This window comes from Catharus ustulatus, unplaced genomic scaffold (assembly GCF_009819885.2).
Source record: "Catharus ustulatus isolate bCatUst1 unplaced genomic scaffold, bCatUst1.pri.v2 scaffold_140_arrow_ctg1, whole genome shotgun sequence".
Taxonomy (NCBI): domain Eukaryota; kingdom Metazoa; phylum Chordata; class Aves; order Passeriformes; family Turdidae; genus Catharus; species Catharus ustulatus.
The window spans coordinates 1-13,860 of record NW_024879486.1 but is presented as its reverse complement, the minus strand read 5'-3'; the positions used below and the strand labels follow the sequence as shown (position 1 = coordinate 13,860).

The window sequence follows — 13,860 nt, the reverse complement described above, 5'->3', positions numbered from 1 at the left end:
GATTCTGGGATGGGATTTTGGGGGGAAAATTTTGAAATTTCTTTAGGATCAGAGTTAAAACCCGGCCTGGATCAGGACTGGGATCGGGATTAGGAGAAAATCCCGGCCTGGATTCCAGGATTGGATTTTGGGGGAAAATCCTGGAATTTCTTCCCCAGATTTTCCCCAATTTTCATCTTTTTCACCCCTCTTTCAACCCCATTTTTTCGTCAATTTCCCTCCAATTTTTTTCTATTTTATTTCCATTTTTTTTCATGTTTTTTTTTCCCATTTTCTCCCCATTTTTTCTCCATTTTACTCCCATTTAGTCACATTTATTTCCTCATTTTTTCCCCATTTTCTCTCCTTTTTTCTCCCATTTTTCCACCTTCTTTTTTCCCATTTTCTCCCCATTTTTTCCTCATTTTTTTCTCAATTTTCTCCCCATTTTACCCCCATTTTTTCTCAGTTTTTTCTCCATTTCCTCCCCATTTTTCTCCATTGTCTCCCCATTTTTTCTCCATGTTTTCCCCATTTTTTTTCATTTTTTGCCATTTTTTCACTTTTTTTATCTCCATTTTTTTCATATTTTCTCCCTTTTTTTCTCCATTTTTTCTCCACTTTTTCTCCATTTTCTCTCCATTCCTTTCCTAATTTTTTCCCCATTTTAATTCCATTTTCCCCCATTTTTTTCACCTTTTTTCCCCCATTTTTCCCCATTTCCTCCCCATTTTTTCCCATTTTTTTGTATTTCCTCCCCGTTTTTTCACATATTTTTGCATTTTCTCCCCTTTTTTTCTCATTTCTTTCCTAATCTTTTCCCCATTTTATTTCCATTTTTTCACCTTTTTCCCCCATTTTTTAACTTTTCCTCCCCATTTTTTCAACGGTTTTTTTCCATTTCCTCCCCATTTTTTTCTCATTCCTTTCCTAATTTTCTCCCCATTTTACATCCACTTTTCCCCATTTTTTTCACGTTTTGTTTCCCATTTTTTCATGTTTTTTCCCCCATTTTTTCACTTTTCCTCCCTGTTTTTCCACGGTTTTTTTGCATTTTCTCCCTGTTTTTTCTCGATTTTCTCCCCACTTCTTTCCTAATTTTTTCCCCATTTCCCCCCAGCTTTTCCTCATTTTATTTCCATTTTTTCACCTTTTTTCCCCATTTTTTCACTTTTCCTCCCCATTTTTTCGCTTTTTTAAATATTTTCTCCCCATTTTTCCTCCATTTTCTCCCCACTTCTTTCCTCATTTTCTCCCCATTCCCCCCCCATTTTTACACCATTTTATTTCCATTTTTTCACCTTTTTTTCCCCATTTTTTCACCTTTTTTCCCCATTTCCTCCCCGTTTTTTCCCATTTTTTTACATTTCCACCCCGTTTTTTCCCATTTTTTGATATTTTAACCCCGTTTTTTCCTATTTTCCCCCCGCTCAGGCCCCCCCCAGCTGCCTGACCCACGCCACCGTCCTGTCCCGCGCCTCCTCCCAGGAGAAGAGCGGCCGGTAGCCCAAACGGCTCCGGGCCTTGTGGCTCCTGACGGTGAAGGGGGTGCTGGCCACGGCCCAGGTGTAGGGGTTCAGCAGCGGCGCAAACCTGGCCCCCAAAAACCCCAAAACCTCCCTGAGGGCCCCGTTGAGCCGGGCCAGGAGCCCCAGCAGGGATTTGGGGAGCCGGGGGCCCCCGAAGTGGAGCCCGGCCGGGCCCAGGAGCAGAATGTTGAAATCCTCGTAGGGGACGCACGGGGAGCAGTCGGTGCAGAAGAAAAATTCGCCGCCCACCGAGTCGGGGCGGGAGCGGGCGGCGCGGGCGGCCAGGACGTGCATCCAGGCCACGTTGCCTGGGGGAAAAATTTGGGATTTTTTGGGATTTTTTTTGGATGTTTTTTGGGATTTTTCGGTGAATTTTTGGGATTTTTTGCGGATTTTTTTTGGACTTTTGTGATTTTTTTGGGATTTTTTTTGGATTTTTTGTGATTTTTTTGGGATTTTTTGTGATTTTTTTGGGATTTTTTTGGATTTTTTTAGAGATTTTTTAGGAATTTTTTTGGGATTTTTAAGGGATTTTAAAGCGATTTTTTAGGAATTTTTTGAGGATTTAAAAGTCATTTTTCAGGGTTTTTTGCAAGATTTTAAAGGGATTTTAAAGTCATTTTTCAGAGATTTTTAGAGAATTTTTAGGGATTTTAAGAGGAATTTTTGAAGGATTTTTAAAGGCTTTTTTGAGAATTTTTTAGATATTTTTGGGGATTTTTTAGGTATTTTTGAGGATTTTTTAGGTATTTTTTGGGATTTTTCAAGGATTTTTTTAGGGATTTTTTAGAGGTTTTTCGTGCTTTTTAAAAATATTTTAGTGATTTTTTAGAAATTTTTTTAGTGATTTTTTTAGAGATTTTTTCAATGGAATATTTAATGATTTTCCAGGGAAATTTGGGGATTATGGGTGGGTTTTTGGGCCCCAGGAGCAGAATGTTGAAATCCTCGTAGGGGACGCACGGGGAGCAGTCGGTGCAGAAGAAAAATTCGCCGCCCACCGAGTCGGGGCGGGAGCGGGCGGCACGGGCGGCCAGGACGTGCATCCAGGCCACGTTGCCTAGGGGAAAAATTGGGATTTTTTGGGGATTTTTTTTTGGATTTTTTTTGGGATTTTTTGGTGAATTTTGGGGATTTTTTGGTGAATTTTTGGGATTTTTTGGGATTTTTTTTTGATTTTTTGGGGATTTTTTGTGATTTTTTTAGGATTTTTTTGGGATTTTTTTGGATTTTTTGGTGAATTTTTGGGGATTTTTTAGTAATTTTTTAAGGATTTTTAAGGGATTTTAAAGTGATTTTTTTAGAGATTTTTGTTAGGTATTTTTAGGGATTTTTTAGGAATTTTTAAAATTATTTTTTAGTGGTTTTTACAGATTTTTGGGATTTTTTGGTGAATTTTTCTGATTTTCTTGGGGAATTTTTGCGATTTTTTGGGGATCTTTTGAAGATTTTTTAAGGGATTTTTTAGCGATTTTTAGGGGATTTTTTAGGGATTTCTTTTTAGGATTTTTAAGGGATTTTAAAGTGATTTTTTCGGTGATTTTTTAGGGATTTTTTTGGGATTTTTAGAGATGTTTTTTAGGAATTTTGGAGGCAATTTTTGGAGGGATTTTTTTAGGGATTTTTGAAGGTATTTTAGCGATTTTTGGGGGGATTTTTAATGGTTTTTTTAGAGATATTTGGGGGGATTTTTCAGAGATTTTTTTAGGGATTTTTTTAGAGGAAATTTGGGCGTTTTGGGGTGGGTTTATGGGCCCCAGGTGTGTCCCAGGTGAGTCTCCATCCCCCCAGGTGTCCCCAGGTGTGTCCCCACCTGTCCCCAGGTATCCCCAGGTGTGTCTCCATTGTCCCCACCTGTCCCAGGTGTGTCCCAGATGTCCCCAGGTGTCCCCAGGTGTCCCCAGGTGTGTCCCAGGTGTGTCCTCATCCCCCCAGATGTCCCCAGGTCTGTCCCCACCTGTCCCAGGTGTCCCCAGGTGTGTCCCAGGTGCATCCCCACCTATCCCAGCTGTGTCCCCAGGTATCTCTCACCTGTCCCCAGCTGTGTCCCCATCCCCCCAGGTGTGTCCCACCTGTCCCCACGTGTCCCCACCTGTCCCAGGTGTGTCCCCAATGTCTCCAGGTGTCCCCAGGTGTGTCCCCAGGTGTCTCTACCTGTCCCAGGTGTGTCCCCAGGTGTGTCCTGAGCTGTCCCCAGGTGTCCCCAGGTGTCTCAGGTGTCTCTCACCTGTCCCCAGGTGTGTCCCCCCCCTCACCTGCGTACACGCGGCCGTGCTCGGCGTTCTGGGGCAGCGTTCGGGGCACGACCCCGCCCAGGTGTGTCCCCAGGTGTCCCCAGGTGTGTCCCTACCTGTCCCCAGGTGTGTCCCCAGGTGTCCCCAGGTGTCTCTCACCTGTCCCCAGGTGTGTCCCCCCCTCACCTGCGTACACGCGGCCGTGCTCGGCGTTCTGGGGCAGCGTTCGGGGCACGACCCTGCCCAGGTGTGTCCCAGGTGTGTCCCCAGGTGTCCCCAGGTGTGACCCCAGGTGTCCCCAGGTGTGTCCCCACCTATCCCAGGTGTCTCTCACCTGTCCCCAGGTGTGTCCCCTCCCCTCACCTGCGTACACCCGGCCGTGCTCGGCGTTCTGGGGCAGCGTTCGGGGCACGACCCCGCCCAGGTGTGTCCCTACCTGTCCCCCCAGGTGTGTCCCAGGTGTCCCCAGGTGTGTCCCTGTCCCCCCAGGTGTGTCCCCACCTGTCCCAGGTGTCTCTCACCTGTCCCCAGGTGTGTCCCCAGTTGTCCCCAGGTGTGTCCCCACCTGTCCTCACCTGTCCCCAGGTGTGTCCCTACCTGTCCCCATCTGTCCCCAGGTGTCCCAGGTGTGTCCCCACCTATCCCAGGTGTGTCCCCATCTGTCCCCAGGTGTCCCAGGTGTGTCCCCACCTATCCCAGGTGTGTCCCCATCTGTCCCCAGGTGTGTCCCAGGTGTGTCCCCCCCCCTCACCTGCGTACACGCGGCCGTGCTCGGCGTTCTGGGGCAGCGTTCGGGGCACGACCCCGCCCAGGTGTGTCCCCAATGTCCCCAGGTGTCCCCAGGTGTGTCTCCATTGTCCCCACCTGTCCCAGGTGTGTCCCAGGTGTCCCCAGGTGTGTCTCAGGTGTCTCTCACCTGTCCCCAGGTGTGTCCCCAATGTCCCCAGGTGTCCCCAGGTGTGTCCCAGGTGTGTCCCCAATGTCCCCAGGTGTCCCCAGGTGTGTTGCAGGTGTCCCCAGGTGTGTCCAACCTGTCCCAGGTGCGGCCCCAATGTCCCCAGGTGTCTCTCACCTGTCCCCAGGTGTGTCCCCAGGTGTGTCCCCCCCTCACCTGCGTACACGCGGCCGTGCTCGGCGTTCTGGGGCAGCGTTCGGGGCACGACCCCGCCCAGGCCGCGGCCCCGGCGGTAGAACAGCTCCAGCAGGGGGTGGCGCTCCCCGAAAATCCCCGTGGGGCGCAGGGACACGGTGACCAAACGACCCCCCCCTGAGATCTGGGAATGCACAAAAATCACCCTAAAATATAGCCCAAAAATCCACAGAATTCACCCCAAAATTCACCCCGAAAATCCTGGAAATTCACCCAAAAAATCGTCACAAAAATCCTGAAAATTCACCCCAAAAATCTCCAGAATTCGCCCCAAAATTCATCCCCAAACTCCCCAGAACTCACCACAAAATTCACCCCAAAATGAATCCCAAAAACCCCCAAAAATCCCCAAAATTAACCCCAAAATTCACTCCAAATATCCCAGGAATTCACCCCCAAAATCCCCAGAATTCACCTCAAAATTCATCACAAAAATCCCAAGAATTCATCCCAGATTTCACTCCAAAAATCCCAAAAATTCACCCCAAAAATCCCAAGAATTCACCCCAAAATTCATCCCCAAAATTCCTGAAATTCACCTCAAAAAATCATCACAAAAATCCCAGGAATTCACCCCAAAATTCACCCCCCAAAATCCCCAGAATTCACCCCAAAATGAAACCCAAATACCCCAGAAATTCACCCCAAAAATCCTGAAAATTCATCCCCAAAATCCCCAGAAATCACCCCAAAATTCATCACAAAAATCCACAGAATTCAGCCTAAAATTCAATCCCAAAATCCCCAGAATACACCCCAAAAAATCCCAAAAATTCACCCCAAAAATCCCAGGAATTCACCCCAAAAATCATCACAAAAATCCCAGGAATTAACCCCAAAATTCATCACAAAATTAACCCGAAAATTCACAGAATTCAACCCGAAAAACATCATCAAAATCCCTGAAATTAACCCCAAAATTCACCCCAAAATCACCAAAATTCACCCCCAAAATAATCACAAGTATCTCAGGAATTCACCCCCAAAATCCCCAGAATTGAACCCCAAAATTCATCCCAAAATGAATCCCAAAAATCCTGAAAATTCATCCCCAAAACCACAAAAAACCCCCTCAAAAATCCCAAAAAAATCCCCAAAAAAATCCCAAAAAAATCCCAAAAAAATTCCCCAAAAATCCCCAAAAAATCCAAAAATTCCCCAAAAAACCCCCCAAAATCCCCTTAAAAAATAAAAAAAAAATCCCAAAAAATCCCCAAAAATCCCCAATCCTCCTCAGACCCCCCAAATTTTCCCAAATTCCCCGGAATTTGCCCCCAAAAAATCCCAAAACACCCCCAAAAATTCCACAAAATAAACCCCAAAAATTCCCCAAAAAATCCCCAAAAAATCCCAAAAATTCCCAAAAAAATCCAAAAAAATCCCAAAAAAATCCCCAAAAATCCCCAAAAATCCCCAATCCTCCCCAGACCCCCAATTTTCCCGAATTCCCCGGAATTTGCCCCCAAAAAATCCCAATAAATCCCAAAAAAAATCCCCAAAAAATCCAAAAAAACCCCAAAAACCCCCCAAAATCCCCTTAAAAATAAAAAAAAACCCCCAAAAAATCCCAAAAACTCCCCAATCCTCCCCAGACCCCAAATTTTCCCGAATTCCCCGGAATTTGCCCCCAAAAAATCCCCAAAAAATCCCAAAACACCCCCAAAAATCCCACAAAATAAACCCCAAAAATCCCCAAAAAATCCCAAAAAAATCCAAAAAAATCCCAAAAAAATCCCCAAAAAATCCCAAAAAAATCCCAAAAAATCCCCAAAAAATCCCCAAAAATCCCCAATCCTCCCCAGACCCCCAACTTTCCCGAATTCCCCGGAATTTCCCCCAAACCTCACCGTGCTGCCGTTGGCCTCCAGCACCAGGCGCTCGGCCTGGGCCTTGCTCAGCGGGTACGGCTCCGAGTGCCGCGTGGGGTACGGAGTCTGCTCGTCCCCCCTGCGCCCAAAACCCACAGAATTCACCCCAAAATCCGGGGGGGGACAAATCCCAAAATTCCAGCGGATTTTGGGGGAATTCCCGCGAAAATCCCGCAAAAATCCCACGAAATTTGGTGAAATTCACGCGAAATTCACGTGAAATTTGGTGAAATTTGGATTTTTGACAGGGATTTAGGGAATCCAAAATCCTCAGAATTCACCCCGAAATCCAGGGGGGGAGAAATCCCAGAATTCCCAAAAATTGTCCCAAAAATTCCCACAAAATTCCCATGAATTTTGGAGAAATTCCCGCGAAATTCTCGCGAAATTTGGCAAAAATCAGGGAAATTCCGGGAAATTCTGCCCCAAAAATTCAGGTTTTTGACGGGGATTTGGGAGATTCAAAATCCTCAGAATTCACCCCAAAATCCGGGGGGGGACAAATCCCAAAAATTCCAGCGGATTTTGGGGAAAATCCCGCAAAAATCGCGCGAAATTTGGTGAAATTATCGCGAAATTCCCGCGAAATTCCCGCGAAATTTGGCGAAATTTGGATTTTTGACGGGGATTTAGGGAATCCAAAATCCTCAGAATTCCCCCCGAAATCCAGGGGGGGAGAAATCCCAGAATTCCCAAAAATTGTCCCAAAAATTCCCATAAAATTTGGAGAAATTCCCACGAAATTCCTGCGAAATTCCCGCGAAATTTGGAGAAAATCCCACAAAATTTGGTGAAATTTGGTGAAATTCGGGTTTTTTACAAGGATTTAGGGAATCCAAAATCTTCTGAATTCACCCCAAAATCCAGGGGAGAGAAATCCTCAAAAATTGTCACGAAATTTGGAGAAATTCCCGCGAAATTCCCGTGAACTTTGGCAAAATTTGGGGGTTTTGGGATAAATTTTGGGTTATTTTGGGTTATTTTTAGGATAAATTTTGGGATTTTGGGGATAAATTTTGGGTTATTTTAGGAGTTTTTTTGGGATAAATTTGGGGTTTTTTGGGATAAATTTTGGGGGTTTTTGGGAATTTTTTTGAGGGATTCCCAGGGGGGTTTTTGAAGGTGCTGAGTCCATTTCTGCGCTGATTTTTGGGTTATTTTTGGGCATTTTTGGGGTTCCTGGGGTGGTTTTTGGGGTTTTTGGGGGTGCTGAATCCATTTCTGGGCTGATTTTTGGGTTATTTTGGGGTTTTTTGGGTTTTTTTGGGTTATTTTTGGGTTATTTTTGCGTTATTTTCAGGTTTTTTGGGTGTTTTTGGGTTATTTTTGGGTTATTCATTTTGGGTTTTCTTGGGTTATTTTGGGATTATTTATGGTCATTTTTTGGGTTATTTTTGGGTTATTTTTGGGTTATTTTTAGGTTATTTTTAGGTTATTTTGGGGTTATTTTGGGGTTACTTTGGGGTTATTTTTGGGTTGTTTTTGGGGTTATTTTTGGGTTATTTTTTGTGGATTCTGGGCTGATTTTTGGGTTTTTTGGGGGTTTCTGGGGCGGGTTTTTTGGGTTATTTTTGGGTTATTTTGGGGGATTTTGGGGTTATTTTTGGGTTATTTCTGGGTTATTTTTGGGATTTTTTGGGGTTATTTTGGGTTATTTTCAGTTATTTTTGGGTTTTTTTGGGTTATTTTTGGGTTATTCATTTTGGGTTTTCTTGGGTTATTTTGGGGTTATTTATGGTCATTTTTTGGGTTATTTTTGGGTTATTTTGGGTTATTTTTGGGTTATTTTTTGTTATTTTTGGCATTTTTTGGGGTTATTTTGGGGTTATTTTTGGGTTTTTTGGGTTATTTCTGGGTTATTCATTTTGGGTTTTCTTGGGTTATTTTGGGGTTATTTTTGGGTTATTTCTGGGTTATTTTTGGTCATTTTTTGGGTTATTTTGGGGGATTTTGGGTTATTTTTGGGTTATATTTTGGTTTTTTGGGGTTATTTTTGGGTTATTTTTTGTGGATTCCGGACTGATTTTTGGGTTTTTTGGGGGTTTCTGGGGCGGGTTTTTTGGGTTATTTTTGGGTTATTTTTGGGTTATTTTTGGGTTACTTTTGGATTATTTTTGGGTTATTTTTTTGTTATTTTGGGGTTATTTTTGGGGTTATTTTGTGGTTATTTTCGGGTGTTTTTGAGTTATTTTTGGGTTATTTATTTTGGGTTTTCTTGGGTTATTTTGGGGTTATTTATGGTCATTTTTTGGGTTATTTTTGGGTTATTTTTGGGTTATTTTTTGGTTTTTTGGGGTTATTTTTGGGGTTATTTTTTGTGGATTCTGGGCTGATTTTTGGGTTATTTTGGGGGTTTCTGGGGCGGGTTTTTGGGGTTTTTGGGGGTGCTGAATCCATTTCCGGGCTGATTTTTGGGTTATTTGGGTTATTTTGGGGGTTATTTTGGGGTTATTTTGGGTTATTTTGGGGTTTTTTTTGGGGATTTTTTCGGGTTATTTTTGGGTTATTTTCAGTTATTTTTGGGTTTTTTGGGTTATTTTTGGGTTATTTATTTTGGGGTTATTTTTGGTCTTTTTTTGGGTTATTTTGGGGGATTTTGGGTTATTTTTGGGTTATTTTTTGGTTTTTTGGGGTTATTTTTGGGTTATTTTTTGTGGATTCCGGACTGATTTTTGGGTTATTTTGGGGGTTTCTGGGGCGGGTTTTTTGGGTTATTTTTGGGTTATTTCTGGGTTATTTTTGGGATTTTTTGGGGTTATTTTGGGGTTATTTTCGGGTGTTTTTGGGTTATTTTTGGGTTATTTATTTTGGGTTTTCTTGGGTTATTTTGGGGTTATTTATGGTCATTTTTTGGGTTATTTTTTGGCTATTTTGGGTTATTTTTGGGTTATTTTTTTATTATTTTTGGGGTTTTTTGGGGTTATTTTGGGGTTATTTTTGGGTTTTTTGGGTTATTTTTGGGTTATTTATTTTGGGTTTTCTTGGGTTATTTTGGGGTTATTTTTGGTCTTTTTTTGGGTTATTTTGGGGGATTTTGGGTTATTTTTGGGGTTATTTTTTGATTATTTTTAGGTTATTTTGGGGTTATTTTGGGGTTATTTTTGGGTTTTTTTTTGTGGATTCCGGGTTGATTTTTGGGTTTTTTGGGGGTTTCTGGGGCGGGTTTTTTGGGTTATTTTTGGGTTATTTTGGGGTTATTTTTGGGTTATTTCTGGGTGTTTTTGGGTTATTTTTGGGTTATTTATTTTGGGTTTTCTTGGGTTATTTTGGGGTTATTTTTGGTAATTTTTGGGGTTATTTTTGGGTTATTTTGGGTTATTTTTGGGTTATTTTGGGTTATTTCTGGGTTATTTTGGGGGTTATTTTCGGATTTTTTTTAGGTTATTTTTGGGGTTTTTGGGTTATTTTTGGGTTATTCATTTTGGGTTTTCTTGGGTTATTTTGGGGTTATTTATGGTCATATTTTGGGCTATTTTTTGGCTATTTTGGGTTATTTTTGGTTATTTTTTGGGGTTGTTTCTGGGTTATTTTTGGGGTTTCTGGGCTGATTTTTGGGTGATTTTTGGGATTTCTGGGGCAGTTTTTTGGGGTTTTTGTGGGTGCTGAGTCCATTTCCGGGCTGATTTTTGGGTTATTTGGGTTATTTTGGGGTTTCTGGGCTGTTTTTTCGGGTTTTTTTGGGTTATTTTTGGGTTATTTTTCGGTTTTTTTGGGGTTATTTCTGGGTTATTTTGGGGGTTCTGGGGTGGTTTTTTGGGGTTTTTTTGGGTGGTTTTTGGGGTTTTTGGGGATGCTGAATCCATTTCTGGGCTGATTTTTGGGTTATTTTGGCCATTTTTGGGTTTTTTTTGGGTTTTTTGTTACCTGACGAAGGGGTCCCCGCGGGTGTTGGGCCCCACCACCTCCATGCTGCTGGTGTAAATCAGCACCGGGACCCCCCCGGCCCGGCAGCCCCGGATCACGTTCTTGGTGCCTGGGGGGAGACCCAAAAACGTCCCAAAATTATCCCAAAAATATCCCAGAATTATCCCAAAAATATCCCAGAATTATCCCCAAAAAATCCTCCCAAAAATAAAAAAAAAATCCAAAAAAATCCCAAAATTACCCCCAAAAAAATCCCCCCCCAAAAATCCAAAATATTCCCAAAAACAGCCCCAAAAACGTCCCCAAAGTGTCCCAAAAATATCCCCCAAAAATATCCCAAAAATATCCAAAAAAGATCCCCAAAAAATTCCAAAAAATATCCCTATAAATACCCCAAAAAACATCCCCTCAACGTCCCAAAAATATTCCCATAATAATCCCAAAAAAATCCACCCAAAAAATAAAAAAAATCCCAAAAAACCCCCAAAATGTCCCAAAAATATCCCCCAAAAAATCTCAGAGTTATCCCAAAAATACCCCCAAAATGTCCCAAAAATATACCAAAAAAATCCCCAAAAATCCCCCCAAAAAATCCAAAAAAATCCAAATAATATCCTCAAAAGTAACCAAAACAAAATCCCCCAAAAATCCCAAAATTATCCCAAAAAAATCCCCCCAAAATATAAAAAAAACCCAAAAAATACCCCACAAAAAATCCCCAAAAATTCCTCCAAAACACCAAAATTCCCCCAAAAAAGCCCCAGTCCCTCCCAGTCCCTCCCAGTCCCTCCCAGTCCCTCCCAGTCCCTCCCAGTCCCTCCCAGTCCATCCCAGTCCATCCCAGTCCCTCCCAATCCCCTCCCAGTCCATCCCAGTCCCTCCCAGTTCCTCCCAATCCCCTCCCAGTCCCTCCCAGTCCCTCCCAGTTCATCCCAGTCCCTCCCAGTCCATCCCAGTTCCCTCCCAGTCCCTCCCAGTCCCTCCCAGTCCCCTCCCAGTCCCTCCCAGTCCATCCCAGTTCCCTCCCAATCCCCTCCCAATCCCCTCCCAGTTCCATCCCAGTCCATCCCAGTCCCTCCCAGTCCCTCCCAGTTCATCCCAGACCCTCCCAGTCCATCCCAGTCCCTCCCAGTCCCTCCCAGTCCATCCCAGTCCCTCCCAGTTCCCTCCCAGTCCCTCCCAGTCCCTCCCAGTCCCTCCCAGTCCCTCCCAGTTCATCCCAGACCCTCCCAGTCCATCCCAGTCCATCCCAGTCCCTCCCAGTCCCTCCCAGTCCATCCCAGTCCCTCCCAGTCCCTCCCAGTCCATCCCAGTCCCTCCCAGTCCCTCCCAGTCCATCCCAGTCCCTCCCAATCCCCTCCCAGTCCATCCCAGTCCCTCCCAGTCCCTCCCAGTCCATCCCAGTCCCTCCCAGTCCCTCCCAGTCCCCCCCAATCCCCTCCCAGTCCCTCCCAGTCCCTCCCAGTTCTCCCAGTTTACCCAGCACGTTGACCCTGGCCATGGCCTCGGCGCTGCAGTTCCCCCACACGTCCACCAGGGAGGCGCTGTGGAACACGACGTCGGCCCCGCCCAGGACGGCGCCGAGCGCCGCGAGGTCACCGACGTCACCGCGGAACAGGCGGACACGGGAGCCTGGGAGACACCAAAATCAGCCCAAAATCAGACAAAAATCAGGAAAAAAATTCCTCTGAAATCAGCCAAAATCAGCAAAAAAAAATTGGCTGAAATCAACCTAAAATCAGCCCAAAATCAGCAAAAATAAATCATTCAAAATAGCCTCAAAATCAGCAAAAAAACCCATTTAAAATCACCCCAAAATCAGCTGAAATCAGTCCAAAATCAGCAAAAAATCAGGAAAAAAGACAGTCTGAAATAATTTCAAAATCAGCCAAAAAATCACCTGAATTCACCCTAAAATCAGCCCAAAATCATCAAAAAAATTCACCCCCAAATAACTTGAATTCACCCCAAAATCAGAAAAAAAAATCCTTCAGAATCAGCCCCCAAAAATATCGCCTGAAATCAGCCCAAATCCTCCCAAAATCACCCCAAAATCAGTCCAAAAATTCAGCTAAAATCAGCCAAAATCAGCCTAAAATATTCATTCAAAATCAGCCCAAAATCACCTGAATTCACCCAAAAAAATCACCTGAAATCAGCCCAAAGTCAGCAAAAAAAATTGGTTGAAATCACCCCAAAATCAGCCAAAATCACCCCCCAAAAAATCATTCAAAATCAGCCAAAATCACCCAAAAATCAGCCAAAAAAATCACGTGAAATCACCTCAAAATCAACCAAAAAATTCATTTCTGGGGGAAAATTTCAGGGAATTCTTGGGAGAAAATGTCCATAATTTTGTTGTTTTTTTGAGGAATTTTCCTGTAATTTCAGGGGTTTTTGGGGGTAAATTCTGGGACTTTTGGGCCACTTTTTTAGGGTGAATCCTGCTAATTTCTGGCAATTTTTTGGGGTGAATTCTGGGGTTTTTTGGGGAAAATTCAGAAATTTTCTGGGAATTTCAGGGATTTTTCTGGGGATAAATTTCCATAATTTCATCATTTTTTTAAAGGAATTTTTCCAGAATTTCAGGATTTTTTGGGGGTGAATCCTGGGTTTTTTGGGCCATTTTTTGGGGTGAATTTTGTGTTTTTGGGGGAAAATTTCAGGGACTTTTTTGGGGATAATTTTCCATACTTTCTTCCTTTTTTTTGGAATTTTTCCATAATTTCGGCATTTGTCCTTCCAGAATTCCAGGATTTTTTTGGGATGAATTCTGGGACTTTCTGGTAATTTTCTGGGGTGAATTTTGGGTTTTTTGGGGGGAAAATTTCAGGGATTTTTCTGGGGATAATTTTCCATAATTTCGTCTTTTTTTGAGGATTTTTCCTGTAATTTCAGCATTTTTCCTTCCAGAATTTCAGGATTTTTTTGGGGTGAATCCTGCTAATTTCTGCCATTTTTTTGGTGCAAATCCTGGTTTTTTTGGCCCATTTTTGGGGTGAATTTCTGTGTTTTCGGGGCGCTCACGGTGGCGCTCGGGCACGGCCGCGGGGTCGGGGTTCAGGTCCAGGATCCGCAGCTCCCGCAGCTCCGGCTCCGCCTCCAGCAGCACCTGCACCAGGTGCGAGCCCAGGAACCCCGAGCCGCCCGTCACCACCATCACCAGGCCCTGGGGACGGGAAAACGAACTGGGAGAACTGGGAGCGAACTGGGAGAACTGGGAGTTACCAGAAATC

General features: G+C 43.7%; 1 protein-coding gene across 1 annotated transcript; it reads right to left on the bottom strand.

The window, feature by feature from the left end:
* Positions 1-1,345: 1,345 nt before the first annotated feature.
* On the bottom strand, positions 1,346-13,808 carry HSD3B7 (hydroxy-delta-5-steroid dehydrogenase, 3 beta- and steroid delta-isomerase 7). Its single transcript, XM_033086779.1, has 6 exons — positions 13,652-13,808; positions 12,104-12,256; positions 10,625-10,733; positions 6,740-6,839; positions 4,854-5,016; positions 1,346-1,816 (listed from the first exon to the last, which is right to left on the bottom strand). Exons 1-6 carry the CDS (start codon positions 13,782-13,784, stop codon positions 1,410-1,412), a joined length of 1,065 nt encoding a protein of 354 aa, XP_032942670.1. The 5' UTR covers positions 13,785-13,808; the 3' UTR covers positions 1,346-1,409.
* Between the last annotated feature and the right edge of the window lie 52 nt (positions 13,809-13,860).